This window comes from Geospiza fortis, unplaced genomic scaffold (assembly GCF_000277835.1).
Source record: "Geospiza fortis unplaced genomic scaffold, GeoFor_1.0 scaffold275, whole genome shotgun sequence".
In the NCBI taxonomy this organism is placed as follows: domain Eukaryota; kingdom Metazoa; phylum Chordata; class Aves; order Passeriformes; family Thraupidae; genus Geospiza; species Geospiza fortis.
The window spans coordinates 470081-487189 of NW_005054341.1; the positions used below are offsets into that span (position 1 = coordinate 470081).

The 17109-nt window shown below is 43.1% G+C and overlaps 1 protein-coding gene across 2 annotated transcripts in view; it reads right to left on the minus strand.

Annotated features, from left to right (window-relative positions):
• Positions 1–16472, minus strand: part of SNAP25 (synaptosome associated protein 25) — a 28928-nt gene extending 12456 nt beyond the window's left edge. For both annotated transcript variants that reach the window (XM_005422584.2, XM_005422585.2), the window contains exons 1-3: positions 16315–16472; positions 15640–15681; positions 7398–7446 (exon numbers count right to left, since the gene is read on the minus strand). In XM_005422584.2, the coding sequence (XP_005422641.1) occupies positions 7398–7446; positions 15640–15681; positions 16315–16386 (163 nt within the window). In that variant the 5' untranslated portion in view covers positions 16387–16472. The remainder of the gene's footprint in view (positions 1–7397; positions 7447–15639; positions 15682–16314) is intronic.
• Positions 16473–17109: the final 637 nt, after the last annotated feature.

Below are 17109 nucleotides of genomic sequence, written 5' to 3' on the forward strand. Positions count from 1 at the left end.
TGCTGTGGCTAGTGAGTGAGAGAGCTGGTAGTTAATGGTAGTGGTAAAGGAGCAAGCTGTTAGGGCTTGTGTTGAGGTATCCTTTATTCCAGAGGCCGAGGAAACAGACCTGTCACTTTCACTGGGGCTGGATATTGATCTCTAGCCTGAGTGTGGCCTCAGGGCTGGTTTTCTTCCCCGTGTGGGTGCTGCAAATCAGGAGTAACCTCAGTGAGCAGGAACAACTGAAACCACTCCGGGAGCCCAGGGCTCTCTGCAGAGAGTCACCGGCTGTGGCGTTCCTTGTCTCCGGCCCCAAGGGACCTCATGGAAACGGGCATTGGGTGAACAGTCATGTCTTCAGTGGGGTCACTTCTGCTTTGCTCCAGGACAAGTTAAGAAACACCAGGCCCAGAAAGCAGCCACATATAGACCCTATCTCTCTGCTGGCATTAAACAAAATTTGGCATATTTCCACCTAAGGCTGATGGGTTTTCTTAGTGACTTGATTTTCTAAGTGACTTGGGGGCTCAGAATAACTTAAAGTGTTAATTTATTTTCACTTTTAAAGCTGGGGAAAATGTCCTAGAAGAACAGAATGCCATGACATAAAAATGTAGGAACAGGATTCTCCACTGAGAATCCACCAATTGGATCAAGTGTCTTGTGTGGAGTCTGCAGTAGGGAGAGCATTTTACATGGGATTTACATTTTACACCATTTGTTCCCAAAGGATAGACTCAGATGCTACCCAGGATCAGAAGGGTACTTGGAGTGGCATTTCAATCCATTGAAAATTGTAACTGTACCTAACAAGGAAAAGTAAAGCAGTCCCAGTAAAATACAAACACATCCCTAGTCCCCATATGGAATAGAAAAACACTGAATTCGACTATAGAGGAAGGAACTAAGAGTGCTGGTTATAGGAGGAATTTAATGTCATCCCTGATGTTAACTGAGTCCTATCCAGAAAAAAAAAAAAGAAAGAAGAAGAAAATTTTTGAAGAAAAATCATATGCATATTGATGTCAGTAAAAAGCTCCTCTTAACTTCTTTGGGAACATGAAGACGCCTAATTTCTTACTTGGGTTTTTAATAACAATTGAGGTTTAGCTTTTCAAAGCTTTCTGGGGGGTTAAGAGGCCCAGTTCCCATTAAAATTAATTTTATTTAATTAATTTTAATAGGAAAGAGGAACCTCACCCCTCAAGGGCCTAGAAAATCCTGGGCTAAATTATTCAAGCTGGAATAGTTCAAGTATTGAACTTGTACTCTTTGTTTGATTCTTGCATGACACTGTGCTTTGAGAAGGAGAGGTGCCATGTCAGTATGGTGAGATTCATCTGCCTTTCTGCTGTCAGCTCTCATTCTCCTCAGCTGGATGGGCCTCTCTCCTGGTACCATAGGAGTTATTGTTCCCAAATCCAAGGATATATTTAGAGGATCAGAGTTACCTGGCACTGCCCTCTAAAGGGGCACACACTGTGTAAGCAAAGGGTTGGGAAACTGAGAAGGAAACCTGAGAGAGGTGCTGTACATGTTCAGCCAGGTAAACTGCTGAGCTGGGAGCCAGAAAAGCAAGGTTGGATTGTCTTAATGCACATTGTAATGTAGGCTTCAGCAGAAGCTCTGGTTGGTGTCTGTAGGCACAGATTGTCACTCTCATCAGAAATGTGAGTCTGTGGTAGAAGGGGACAGCCCTCCCTGTGCTCCTGCTCCTCGGCTGGGCAACGCCTGCTCTCGCTCTGGGGAGCAGCTGTGGCAGTGTGAGCTGCCTTTGGTGCTGCTTCATGCAGCGTGATGGGATTTGCTGCACTTCTGTCTCAGGCTCCCAGCTCCTGCTTCTGAGCGCTGCAGAGCCCCTTGGCTGTTAAAGCACGGCTGGACCCGCACGTGCATTTTCACTCTGGGGGATATGACAGGTGTCTGATCTTTCTTCCATTGATTTTCCTGCTAGTGCTTCTCCAACCTGGTCTGTCCAGTAGCAAAAGCCAGGTGCACCCTGCATGGGTCAGTCCTAGATCTGGTACCACTGGTAGCTCTCAGTGGAAGCAATTCTCCTTGCCCAGATGCACATTCTCTAAAGCCATGTATGTAACAGGTCCTTTTGAACTGTCCTTACCTGTTTTCTGTTCTGCCTGAATAAATGAGTGCTTATTGAAGAGTATATTTGACACAACTCAAAGACATCCATTTTAACTACAGCCCTCTCTAGAAGCCTGACTTTATTTATCCTACTTCACGATTTGTGTTTGATGCCTGGACTATTGCTGAATAGGAAAGGGAGCCACAACTCATTTATCTTCCATTAAAGGAAACCTCATCAGTGTAAAATAAAACCATGTCATATTTGCAGCCCAGAAGTCTAGACAGCTGGCTGCTGGTCCTAAAACCACTTGCTAGTTGTTAATGTCATGGGCTGGATTGTTAACTGGTTTGAATCAGCATAGTTATGCTGGCTTTGTGGAGCAATGCCAATTTATACCTGTCAAAGATCTGGTCCCACAAGCAAGGAAATAGATTCATGAGTCTAACCACAATTATTGAGGCATAAATATTATAGTGGAATTAACTTAATGGGGTCTGGATTTGTTTTGGTATAACTGCTATTAAAATGTGGCCCAGAATGAATCACTGCTGGTAGGAAATCAGGTGGCAATCAAGAGGTTAATTTAATGTCTGTTTCCATAGATCTTCCCTATTCCAGCGTTCTGTGCTGTATTAAAGGTTTTAGGGAAGACAGTTTGTTGGCATATACTGCCATGAACCTACGCAAATTTACGCCTACAAGAGATAATGTCTTTTGTCTTCCATTCAGAGAAGCCCTTCAAGGTCAGAGTTTGAATATCTTTTGACAGTTTGTTGCAATATTATTTGAATAAAGTGCACCTATATGTTTATGTATGATATATGATATCTACCTAAGAGAATTAATGCTGTCTGGAGGCAGAATACACATCAGAGATACGTTTCATTGTGATTTCCTTCATCTTTTTTCCCCTCTGAAAAACACTGTAACTCTTTCTGTATCTTGATGCCTGAGAACATCTCTTTCATTTCAAGGGAGTGACCATAAATCTTCTTTCAGATCTTACAGCAAACAAATGGCCTATCTTAAGGCACAAACGAATAGATTTTTACCTGTATCATTATACTTGTGAATTGCTCTTGTAAGGTAACTGAGGGAACAGAAGCTAGTCCTGTTAGTTTTATCATAGCATTGTGGCCATTTGCCAGTGGGTCTTTGCCAGGATCTCCTGTAACATCCTGTCAATTCCCCATCCTGTGACTGATCTGGGGAAGTGGCTGGGGCAGGGAAGCTGTAATTTATAACAAATATTCCTTCTCTGATGTCCAGGATCTGGGGCCTGTGCTTGAATGTCAGCTAATGCCTGTGGAGGCTGGAACTTGCTCCTTTGCCTGGAGTATTGTGCAGCAAGCAATTTCCCCCAAAGGGCAATTTTAATTAGAAAAAAAAAAAAAGGAAGAAAACACAAAGGACATCTTAAGAACACATAGCACTCATAATTGCATACAAGAGGGTTTCATTTGAGACTCAGCAGATGGACTATTTCCAATGCTAGGCCATCATCCCATTTTTCACGAAGGAGAATCGTACTGGAGCATAAACTGTGGGACAGCCTTTTCAGAGGTCTGAGCTCTGACCTAGCTGTGCTCTGAAAGGCACTGCTGGGCACAGGCACCCGTGGAACAAAGCTGGAGGGGAGAGCTGCAAGCCCACGTGGAGCTCTGCTAAAAATAACAGGAGACAAAGGCACAAGCTGCTTTGTGGGGGTTCATCTGTCTTTTGTTCTGTGCTACGATTTCAGCATAATTAATACCATCTTCCCTGGGAAAACTGCAGTAGTTGTTAGTCCCCTTTTATTTTGCTAATTAGCCGTAACATACAAAACTGCCAAACCTACAACTCCTGCAAAAGCAGTGGAGGTCAGCTCGCATGTGTGCCAGTGCTTTTGTTTGTGGGATTGCCCAGTTATTTCCAAGTTTTATCTCCTTTATAAGGTTGATCTGGAGTAAGATCTGCTAGGTAGATTAATCTGCTCCCCAAGTTCCCCAGCATTGCTGTTTGTGCATTCATGGTGCAAGGAGAAAATTCCAATTGCATCGACATTTTCTTTGTCTCTTATCGAAGTTGTGGCTATTCCTCTGTCTTGTCTTGGATGAAAAATTACTCTGCTGCTGCTGTTGTTATTGGAAGAGTTTTCCCCCTGCACCTCATTTGGAATACAAGAACAAAATTCTTCCATAATAAACTGCATGAGGACATCATCACACAGAAAATGTCCTTGAAGGTCCAAATCTTTAACCCTGCTATGATGTCCAGTGATAGGAGTTTCCTAAGGATGAACAGAGTTACCAGCCTGGAACCTTTTCTGTGTTAGTACTTCAGGTTTACCTTCATATCTTCACTTGGTACTATTAGTTTCATTTCTACTGTTTGCTTTTAACCAAAATGCCTCCAGATATTAACATTTTTCCAAGTTAGCATGTTTTAAAGAGGCAGAGGAATTCCCATTGCACAATAATCCTTTTCAGCATTTATTTTTTCATGTAAAATACAAGTATTTTAGTTTAAAGGGTTATATACATATTTATATTTATATCATTAATTAAGGGAGCTTGACTCAAGGCCAGATTAAAAAAATGCAAGCGTTATGGATGCACATGTGGTCTGGGAAGGACTTTCTTAGTGATGGGAAAAAACCCAGTAAGGAAAATCTAAACTCCTGGCTCCTTCCTGTGGGCTCCCCGGGGGAAGAGCTGCGTTCAACTGGTTTAGGTGACAATACCTGACCCCAAAAATGACAACTCTTGATACTGCAGAGGGGCTACTCAGGCTCCCATTCTTCAGAGGACACTGGAGGAGGTCTCTAGCTTTTATGGGAGTGCATTCTCTGTGAGACAGGGAGCTCTTGTGAAGCTCCAGGACTCTGTGGGTTATGACAGACTCTGTAACCTGCTGTGCAGCCAGCTGTGCTAAACCTTTGGGCAAGAGCAGCTATCCAGGCTGGCTTTGGTGTACAAATACCTGGCATTGGGGAATTACCTTGGCTCACTGCCTTTATGATCCCGGACACTTCTGCTCACTGATACCAGACAATCAGTTCTGCTTTGCACTATTTGGGTTGAATTGGCTCAGAAAGGTTTTTCCATGTAAGGTCTATTTAACTTCAAAACAAGCAATTTTGTAAGGAAACCTAGAAATAGATCTTCCAGCAAGTGCAGAGATTAGATCTCCTGCCTGCCGCCCACTGGAAAGATCAATGTCATGTTTTTTGTATATTTAACACCTAATAATCTTAAGTGACTTGTGCAGTCAGCTGCAAAGAGATCACATGGCAGTGTTAGCAAATGATTTCCTTAATCTGATAATCTGCTGAGACATGCGTGAGCTGCACACATTGCACTAATTACAGAGGGTTCAAAGTCATCATTAGTGTATTTTGCCCAGTAGTAAGTCCTTTATCGCTAAAATGAAATTAAAAAAAATTAGCAATTATTATACCTACATATGGTTAAATGGAGAAAACTTAATTAAACATTTAGCATAGTACAAGGTTACAATATTTTCAGGGTTGGTAACATTATTTGGCTGTTTTCCTTGAGAAACCCACACTGTATAGTCATTAGCTAAATTTACTGAACCACTTAAGGCATGACCATAACCAATTTAAAGAGGCTTCAAGACCTTCTGAGTCTTTGCTGGAGGTATTGACTAACTGCATCTGTGACTGTACAACAAGCATTGCAGGTTTCACTCTCAATAAGGGTTTAATACTGAGCTCCCTGGACTCCAGAGAGGTGAGTGTGTCCAGTCTCAGCTCCTTGGCTCACTCAGATTGTCCTTCCTGTCATGGCTACAGAGTGAATCACTCAGAAAACTTCTGAATACAGGGGTTTATCAATAGTAGAATTCCAAAATAATAATTAAAAAACCCAATAAAATTCAGGATTAAAATAAAAAAATCCTCCCTAGCAATCTGTGGAAATAGAGCAGTTAAGGAACAGAAATATACATAGGAGCCACTAAAGTTTCTGGTACTCTGCCTGTGAATTACATTGCAAGACACACCTGGGTATTAACATACTTTCTTCGACAATATTTGTGATTTATTACAACCGTATAATCCACTGCTGAAACAAAACACATTATTTAGACAGGTGCCATATCTGTTTCAACATAAGTAATTTCTGGGTTTCTGTATTTGGTGATAGTTTTTCTACTGCCATTATTTTTTGAAGACAACAATATGTTCTGTGTGATATTTTTCTTGTCAAGACAAATCGATGTGACAAAATTTGGTTAAATTTTTTTCCCCTAAATGGGGCATATGGAGGGAAAGCAATGAGACATACATAAAAAAAGCAAATAAAAGAAAAGACTTTCCATTTAGGTCCTGTTATTACTTTTCATTCATTATAGTGTCAGAGAGGCAGGGACATTAAAACTGGAAAGGTCCTGTGGTGTTCTGCAGTCCATTTCCCAAGAATTCCATGCCCTGGCTTATTATCATTGTCCAGGTTTGATGAGTAACGCAGCATTGCCTCTGCAGAAAACATTTCCTAATAATAATTTTGTGTCCTGCCACATAGTAAATAATAACAAGGGCCTTTGGGGGGCTGGTCTGATAGAAAGTAGCGGAAATTTCTGCTCTGATGATTTATTGGAGACACCATTTTCCTGGGGCTGTGGGTCTATGGCAAATGAAGACTTATTAGTCTTATTGAGAGGGAGAGAAGGCTACCTTTTCTTTGTAATATTATGAAGGGCATAAATATAATTTCCTGGAATGTATTGAATATATCAGACTCTGTCTTTGTTATTGTCATCCACAGACAGGTAGTGTAAGCCTGAAACCTCCTCTATGGACAATTGTAATGAGCTGATTGTGGAATACCTTTTAATATGTAAATTCTGTCATTCTCACTGCCTCACTACTGTACAAAAAGTAACTGAATCTTACACAAACTAAACCCTTTTGCCTTCTCTTGGGATGCATTTGCTGCATGTCTTTCACTAGTGATTTAAGTGGGAAAATTACTTAGCACCTGCATAAATAATGCTGGATTTTACACTTATAGAGGCAAATCTTCTTGTCATGTAGCTGGATCTTGACCCAAAGCTTGCTGAAATCAAATGGTGATTTGGTTGAGTTCAGCCTGCAGCTCTCTTTGACATTAATGGGAAGCAGATCAAAAGAAGTACAGACTCTTAGGCAGCTGCTGTACATGCTGTACATTTTTCTCTGCTGGAGAACAAAGCTAAAGGCAAAGAGGTTTTGGGGTTCTCATGCACAACCACACGTATTTTTTGTCCCTCATTTCCAGGGTTGCACACAGTCAGTACAGCACTTTGAGAAGGGTTATACTTCCTTACTGAAGCAATCTGAACTTACCTCCTTGCTCATCCAACATAACCAAAGTCCTGATACCAGCATCTTTACTCTACATCCCAATAGTGGTAGCAAGGTAAGGAGAGAGAGGGGGAGAAGAGAGAGAGAGAGAAAGAGAGATCAGTGAGGGAACACTCAGCCCTTGGTATGGGACATAGGAAGACACAAGAAAAACAGTGAAAGGAATGACAAGGGGCTGATGGCACAGTCCAAAGGCCTTATGTGCCTGGACACTGTGTGAGGAGCTAGGTACACGCCATTGTGCCATCAGTCCTTCTGGATTCACTGGGATACCGAACTTCTGCAGAAAGCACAAAGCCATGGACCGTGAGATTAAAATAATCACTTTACACAAAAGTAATCTCTAAAAAGAGAAGCTCATCTCCAAGTCCAGTGAAGCAGGACAGGGGAGGATGGGGGTGTTGATATTGTAGGTGGATGTGAATCTCACAGGAGAAATTCCCAGGGAAAACAGGTATGACACAAACATGTTTGGGAAGGTGGCACAGTGGTTTGTGCACAGCTCTTGCTGCTGACAGAAGTCAGAAAGCTTACCTACTTAGGAAATCCAGTTTAAAGCAGGCTAATATTTAATAGGATTAAGCCATATTTTTTTGGCTCAGTGATCTAATAGTTATGGGTTTGAGCCAAGTTTTAATTCAGTCAACAGACACCTTTAGCATTAATGGACTTTGAATTAAGCTTGAAGGTAGGATTTTCAAAACACCTACACACTGAATCTGCCTCTGCTCCCAGAGCTTAGTGGGAATCTTACCACTGCCTTTGCTGGATACAGGGTTGGAGCAAAGCTGAGCCATTCACAGCTCCCACCTGCCTAAGCCAGGGGTAGGGCACCTCTCACAAGTACCATTTTTATTATGCGTTATCATCACTCTGGGATGTGATCAGGTGTCTCTAGTTCCTGGGTGCTGTGGTACTCAGCTATATCACACATCAAATTATCTCCTTTTTAATTACAAAGGGAAAACCAGCTCCATTGTGCTTGGAGCAGTGATAACATCTGTGAATAATTAATGGCTTGAATGATCTCCTGACTGTTGCATGTCAATAACAGATGAACTAAGTCCTCTGTGGCCTGACAGCTTGACAGCAGAGCTACCTGGACATGTGCAGCAGTAATTTACTTGTTGCCATAAACAGAAAGTGATCCATGCTCCTGTGAAACAGATAAAGGTGGTGGTGGTGTCAGTTTTTGCAGAGGGCAGCGAGATGCCCACGGTCGCACAGGTACATCAGGAACAGAAAACTAAACTCCTGACCGACCCTCTTGCTTTTCACCACTCCTGGAGACAAATGAAGGACCTCATGTTATCCTACCCACCAGCTGCCCTTCTCACTGCTCATCAGTTTTTGTGGGTGCAGTGAAGTGTCTGTGGCCATGAGCTGCCCTGCCCACGCCCACAGGGCACTCCCAGGCCCCCACAGCCCATGCTGGCTCAGCCACAAGCCCAGCTCTGCCACGCTTAGGGCTGTTTGCTGGTGCAGCTGGTGCTTCTGTGCTGTGTTTCCAGTGGATCCTGCTTGGCTCAAGAGGCACACGAGGTACCTCTTGTTGTGCTCTTCTCTGCCTCTCCCTGCACCCCCATTCATGTCTGTAATGTCTACATCACTGCAGAAACTGGGAAAAGCATCAGATGTGTGCAGGCTGGTTTGCTGTCTCTTTGTAAAGTCCCTGTGTGAGTTGCCAGATGGACAGAAAAGATGTCCTGCTTTCCCCCAGGTCTGCTGCACCCTGCTGCCCTCGGGTCAGCCATCTACCAGGAACCCACTGCTGCTCTCTCTCCCTTCAAGTTCACTGCATTTACTTGAATCCCAGCCAGCTTTCATTTTTGCAGCCTTTAGAAACTTAGGGTCCAAGGGTTATCTTAGGTTTGCCAGTTTAGAGTAAAGAAACCACCTTTAATTATCTAATGTTTTCTGTGGGGCACTAAGCACCCTGTGTCTGCTAAGCGCTGCCTGTACAACAGTTTTTTATTGGATCTTTTTATACTCTTGGTAACCAGGGAATTTTTCCCCCCCTAGATTTGTACGTATTTTAACAAACATGGAAACTCATGCAAACACAAGAAGGCTGCTTGGGTCCTGAGTCACCTTGTGTTTCAGTAAATCAGGTGCAGTCTGACATGCGACCCTTCCAAATATTGAGCTCCAAAACTTTTTGCTGAATCAAACATAGTTGGGCTGAGAAATATCTACTGCTCTTCAACCCTCTGACTTTATTTTCCTGCTGTGTTTAACATCTAAGCAAACCACCTTTATAGAGCTAAGATGTCCAGTGACCTGAGCAAGATATGTGCTAGGAGATGAGCTCAGGAACTAGACCCTATGGTTTATATTTCATATCAAATCCTTACACAGAGCAAAAGAGGTGAAATTTTCTGTTCTTTACCTGATCATCAGTGCCATTTAATTTTATCAGGCAACACTGTATCTCTTACAAACAGCCTGCCACAGCATTAACACAAATGTGAAAATATTAAAGGGCGTGCAATGAATAAACTTGTCTGCATCTGTGGTCTAATCCAAAGCATATTGAAGCTAATAAAGAGGTGGTGACTGAAAAGGATGAGATGTGATTCAGACATCAAGTGACAATCTCCTTCTGTTCCAAATTTCTATTAAGCATTAATTTACAGCTTTCCTCCAAAAAGAATTAAATGTGTAAAATCAGTCAAAAAATAAATCATGTTTGTGCATTTAAAATAGGTCCAGACTTTTCTAAAAGCTCAGTATTTCCATTATGGCTGGTATCTTAGATAACACAAACCCAAACCTCTCTGTAAGACAGAACAATCCCAAAAATGTGTTCATTATCCAGATGTCTGAGCAGGAGAGAAGCACTCTGTGTCTGATCCCCAGTGACAACAGACTGAGGCGTCTCTGGAAAGTACAAGACCTCAGTTAAAGAAATAGAGGGGAAGAAATGTGTCCAGCAAGAGTGTTTGGGGGCAAGCACAGGCACGTTGGCATTTCCTGCACTGGCAGTGTCACAGAAACACCCCTGGGTCTCTGGAGCCGGCGCCGCCTGAGCTGGCTGTGGGGACAATGTGTAACAGGAGGTGATGAAAGCTCTGCTGTCAAGTGCCAGTCCAGAAGGACAGCTTTCAGAGCCTCTGCCCCTGAGTCCTTGGTTACAGACTCACATCACCATGGGCCCAGTGACTGTGCTTGGCTCTGGCTGCTCCTGAGGGCTCAGGAAGGATTCCCACACACATCCAGTGCTCGCCACTATCAGTGATAGCCTGTGTGGGAAGCCATGAATTCATAGAACTGTTATGAAATTGTGTGCTCAATTCCCACCTTGGCCAGGATTAGAGTATTTCTTCTCTCCTGTGCAGGAGGAATCTCTTCAGGACCCTCCAGTCCTTGTACAGGCAATCCTGTATTATTTTAGCAAAACAAAGGTTCTCAAAAAAGTGAAATGCTTAGGGTAGGTCAGGCCAGAGAGATGAAAAATGCATCTTTCACAGGACCCTAGAAAGTTCATACAGCACATGCCATTTTCATCCAGCTCTTTAATCTGTAGCACCCATCTCTTTTGAGAACAACTTCTGACTCTCCTTGTCTTCTCATTGCACTTGAGAGGAGAATTTGGACTGCTGGATTTTGCCATGGCACAGCCAACCTCTCACATTCTTGTCCTTTATAAGAAAATGGCACAGCAAGAATTGCTGATGTTGAGGCATTAAACTGGCAGCCCTGGAGTTCCTCTGTTTATCCATAATGCAAGTATTCTGCAGATGGTAACATATATAGTATATAAAATAATTTTGCACATGAGATGACCCTTCAGGGCAGGAGGCCAACACTTCCAACTTAAAAATGTATCACATTAGGTGAAACAGACACCATATATTTCAGGAAAGTTTTTGTCCTTCAATCTTTCAGCCAGGCTCTAATGCTTGAATAAAAGCAAATGAACAAGCAGTACTGCTTTGGGTTCTGCATCATTTATATGAAGCACATGCCCAGCTTCTCCATTTGGCCACTGGCAAAGCTATTAATCAAAGAACCAGAATATATAATTTTAATCTTTTGGGCTTAATACAACTCATAGATACTTTAGTCTGTCAGTGCTTCAGTGAAGCCTGTTTAACAGAATTACTGGGAACCCTTTTGGAGACTTTAATAGACATTATCCTTAGTCTTCTGTAATAGCTTTTTAAAAATTTTTGATTGCTTTTGCTCTGGGTTTTTTGTTTGTTTGTTTGTTGTTTGTTTGTATGGGTTTTTTGGTGAGGGTTTCACTCAAAGCATGTCAGCAACAAAATGTTCACTAAAATTTGCCCAGCACTTTGGAGGGGAATTGCATTGCTGTATCACTTCTTGTTATTGCTGTTACAGAACTTAATTTCCCAAGATGGAAATAAAAGTGGGAAGACAATTGGAATGACTTCTCAAAGGGCACATCAGTCCCTCCAGGAACACAGTGTGTTGGGTCCTATCCTACCAAAGGCAGCAACTCAAATTTTGGTTTAGCCTGAGTGGAGATTTTCCTAACGCTGTAAGGGGGTGATGTATCAGATAGAGAAATCACTTTCCCTGCATTTCAGGAGGCATCCTGAAAGACACATATACACTCTCAGTTATGTGAACACATAAACTTCCACTTCAGTGAAGAATTTTGCTTTAATCCAGAATTAAAGAGTTTGTTTTGAATAAATTAATACAGACAATTATGTACCAGGACAGGCTGACATTGCTAGTAGTTCCCACAGACACTAAAGAGAACTGTCAACACCCTAAAGACAAAAACGTGGTCAAAGAAACATTTTTTAGTCATCCGTAGCAATGAATTTGCTCAGCTCCTGCTCCAGGTTCCCTGTCACGCTGTTAACGCTCCGATGTCTCCCTGACTAAAGAGGCACACATTGCTGCTCTGCCTGGTAAGGCACATCCCAGCCCATGTGAATCTGCTATCCCCCTGGCTAGCACACACCAAGGGGGCCAATCCTGCACTGGAGGAAGAGAGGCCAGAATTATGGATCACATTCCCTTGTGCCAGATACGTGGAATTACACTGGTTAAAACACTTTTTTGAGGAGAACGCTTCCAATAGTTCAGTACTTCCAATAGGTCTAATGATATCAAAGGTGAATTTCAAATCAGCTTTGACAAGGTTTGGGCCAAACTCTAAATTAATAGAGCACTTTTTGTTCTGTTTTTTTCAGACGAAGAAGCATTTAGCTGTGATAATAAATGTCAGGGTACACTCACAGCTGGTAAATTGGCATTCTGTGTGTTCAGTATCCTGCGTAGGGCAGCACCAGTTATCAAACATTTATAGCTCAGCATTTCACCTTCGATACTTCACTCTCACCTCACATGAAAGAAGATAGTCCTGTCTGGATTTAAATGTACAAAACAGCTCCTTTGTCTGTACAGTCCTAAGTGCTTTCTTCTGAGTTTTACCACTACTGATCTTGTTATTTTTTCCTTGATACTTCATAGCTACAAAACATCCTTTTTTCCCTATACTACCACAACTGATTTTCCTTAAAGGCCATGGTGGCACTGGGAGATGGGAGCAAAATCCCAGCTTTTCTCCCTGCATGTGATATTCTGCATTGCATAATGTTGCCTCAGAGAAAAAAAGCTTGAACATAAAAAGAAGGTCAGCTGCAAACTGTATTTAGTCTCACTTGTTCTGCCTCACTTCATTTTTATTTTATGTTTTGACCCAAACATTGCACAGCATCATCATAAAATACAGGTATTTATAGCACTGAGTGGCTCAAAAGAGCACTGGTCAGTGCAGATTAACTGCACTGCCTTGGCACAATGGGCACCATGGAGTAAACTGGGTTTTGGAATCTGCCATTCCAGTACGGAGCTGCCTTGGGGCAAAGCTGTGGCTGCTTTTGTAACGCTTCTTGCCTCCCTTCTTGTGCCAGGACTGGAAAAATCAGCTTCTTGCAAAGCTTGATTTGCAAAGCTTGCAAAATCAAGAAGGAATGACATCCCTGGTTTTCCTTGCCCATGTTCCCGGGGAACAGCATCAGGGCTTAGTCTCCAAACTCTCAATAGTCTTCTGGGGCAAGCAGGGCGTGTCCTCTGGGGTCACGTCCCCAGGCTGTGACCTGCAATTATGTCTTACATGGCTACGGGGCTTCCTTGGATGGACAGCACTCTCCTGGCTCTAGGATGGAGTCCAGTCACTGTTTATGCTGTATTTCCCCAGTATCAATCTATACGAATGTACACAGTAATAATGCTTAAACATGGAGGCATTCTTTTCCTAAGAAAGGAAGAACAGATGTGCTGTATCAAGAGAACAGAGTAAAAAGAATTCTTTCTAGTATTTTCTATCTCTGTCTACTAGACAGGTTCTGCTAAGTGAGGAAGTCTAATTGGATTTTGGGAGATTATTAAATCAGAGCAGTGCACGTTCAATTTCAAATACTCTCACCATTTGTCTTTTTGGTATAAAATCTCTCACACCCTAAATGCTGCATTTTTTTTAAAAAGTACCTAGGAAAAGGGATTGGAATAATCAACCAGCTGTTTAGGCCACAGAATTTTAAAGGTCTCCTGTAGTCACTTTAGTGAAAATAATATTCAGCTCATTTGAGAAGAACTCCCTTGACTACTCAGTGCTAGTTTTAGCAGCTTCTCTATTTGGACAGGAAGATATTGTGGCATCTGAATAAACACCAGGTCCAGAGACGCCGAGCTCTTCCAAAGAGTGCTATAAATTCATTGGTAAATTCAGCAGTCCCAGTTCTCCTCCCACTTTGCCATTTGCTGTGATTTAGTACTGAAATTCCAGTGGCATTCACAATATGCTGGTTCAATATGTTAGGAAGACTCAGGCAGCGCACAGGCCGCACAGATATGGCTCAGGAGAGGCAGGGCTGATATTTACTGATAGCTTGGCCCCGAGCAAATCACTTCCCTTTCCTGCGCCTCTCCTTCCCACTCATCATCTGCCTTGTCTATTTAGATCCCAGGCATTTTGGGGCAGCAGGCTCTCCTGCCTTGTGCTGTGGGGGTACTCATATGAGCCTCTCTTCCTTGTTGTTGAGTAGATTTCAGCAGGAGCTGCATCCAGCACAGAGCTGACGTCAAGTGGTGGTTAGGAATGGCATGTCCAGGGAACTGAGCAGCAAAAAGGGACAGATTGCTCGTGAGACAAGAGAGTGTTTTGGCTGCAAGGGGCCCTGATCTAAAGTGTTTGTGGAGGAGAAGCGATGCTGACTATGCTCAGTGACCCATCTGTCTGTCTGTACATGGAAATTTAATTTTGTCTCCACTGGACTCCATTGATCTTCACAGTGGTGATTGATTTCAAGGCCATAAAGCCTACGGCTGGGGTTGTTCTTGTTCCTGAACCAGACCTGATGTAATTTTCTTCCCGTTGTCTCTGCCGGAGACTCCTCTGGTTGTCAGGAGTACTGGGACTGTCAGTGCTGATGACCCTGATTAAAAATGTCACCAGCTCCAGCACCAGGGCTTGCATGGTGTCTGAAATAATATGTCCTGTCAGGCAGCAGCAAAGTTTTCCATCACCTGATAGCTGAACACTCTAAACTAAACTGAGTTGAGATTTCCCAACTTTTAAACCCCTTTATTGTGGAGAGGGTGAAATATGGCCTGAGCGAATTGGTTTTTTCCCTCCAGGCAGGCATTAGCTGTGAGGAACAAGCCAGGGTCCCCTTCCTTAGCACCATGGGAAATCAGAGAACTCCAAAGTGGTCAATCTAGGACATCTCATGAGCCTTGAAATCCTGATAAATATTTCAGAGATACACAAAGAAATAGCATTTAAATGCTGTGCTGACCAGTGTTCTATAAATAGCTGCAAGTGTTTATGGAGAGGGAAGTATTTAAAGCAGACTGGGAAAATGGATCAAGGCCCTTCTCACCTTCCCCTCTTGCAGTGTTATGCCAAGGACGTGAGAGTGGTCCTGGCACAAGGCTCCCAGAGCTCTGCAACAAAGTCAGCCACTTGTCCCTGACTCCAGGTCACCTTCAGAGGCTGTTTCCTTCATTTATCTCCAGAATCCTGTCTCAGTGCATCCTCAGGTATGACCAAACGGGTGCCTTGGAAACCAGGGAACAATGTCTTGCATGGCCCTAGTGAGGGGTAGGGATGAGCAGGGACAGTGGCACGTAAAGGCATGGCCAGGCCCTAGCAGAGTGAATTTGAACAAAGCCACTTCCAGTGTCAGGCTCTCCATCACTTCTGCTCACAACGGAAGTGAAATGAAATGCAAGTCCTTACCTCTTCAACAAGCTGCAGCATTCGACGGGTGCTCTCAAGGGACTGAAAAAAAATAGGAAAAAGCACTGAGATTTGGCAAGTTACGCTTTCCAGCGCTAATGTGCAGGCTCATGCTGGCAGGACATTTTTCCTGCACTCTTTCCCTCCCCTCCAAATCAGGCCATCAGCAGGGCACTGGTGATCTCTCCATCTCCAGCTCTGTGGATGGCTAATGCAGCACACCTCGAGGCAGCTGCAGTCTCCAAGGCTTGTGCTCCCCTTGCTCGCACACTGTGGCAGTGCTGCTCGGAACTGCAGGTGTTCCACTTTAAAAATAAAGCCTGTGGTTTTCATCTATGACTCTTCAGAAACCTAATTGGTGACTTCTAACATTTAATAGGTTTGACAAATTGAAGGAATCCTCAGAAAATATTAAATTGCTGCCTTTTGCTCTGAGGACAGTCAAATTGATGTACAATCTAATACCTAAACCAAACTCATGATCAATAAATTCCCTAATCTGGACTGAGCACAACATTAAATTTTACCCTAGCTCATTTCATTTCCAATTCCACTTTCAGTGTAAAGCTGATGGAAAAGAGCTCTAGAAATCCTTTGTGGGATCAGCTCCTATTTCTGGCTGTGTGTTTCACACCGAGCCCAGCCCCAAGTTCCCAGTTTAGCTACTGGTCTCACTTCATCAGCGAGCTGGTCGGCACGCCGCTGCATCTCTTCCAACTCATTGCGCATATCCGCGTCTTCTGCCATTTTAGCTGGGGGGGTATTTGGGGATGCTGCGGATCAGGATTTGCACTCAGCTGCTTTGTGAGCCTGGAAGACAGCAAAAGGAAGAAAAACAGTGCAGTTAGGAGCCGTGCTTAAACATCAGTCCCACAAAAGCACTTTTATTAAATCCCTGTCCTCACCCAAAGTCTCATTCGGGATAGTAATTCCTATGTAGAGAGCAAATCCTTCCTTTTTTCTTTGCCTTTCAAATACAATTCATACAGAAGTTGGACACTCAGGAGATGCTATTTGCTGCCAGAAACAATCTTGAAACCCATTCATTCTTCTCTAGAATTGAAAGGCTTAATGTGAAGAAGGTCAAGGTCAAGCCTCTGCCCCTCACGTCCTATGCTTCAGCTGCATTGCTTGGAGGGCTGGATGCTCAGCTAACACATTTGTAATTAAATTAAAGACTATGAAACTTTGCGTATTTTCATGGGCTAATGACTTATCCACCATGCTATAGTTCAGACTATGAAATAATATTTACAGCTAGACTGGGAGACATCTACATGGGAGAACCCTTCATTTTGGGGGAAGTAACTGTAGGACCCAACTGATATTTTCAACTTCTCCACAAAGTGGGTCAGATTCTGATCTTCGTTATCCCTCTTGATACAGAAGGACACCCCTGAGGTGGTCCTAACCAGAGGTCAGGATGCAGCCCATTAATCCTTGATTTGGTAGGGTTTCTTTTTGTTACAA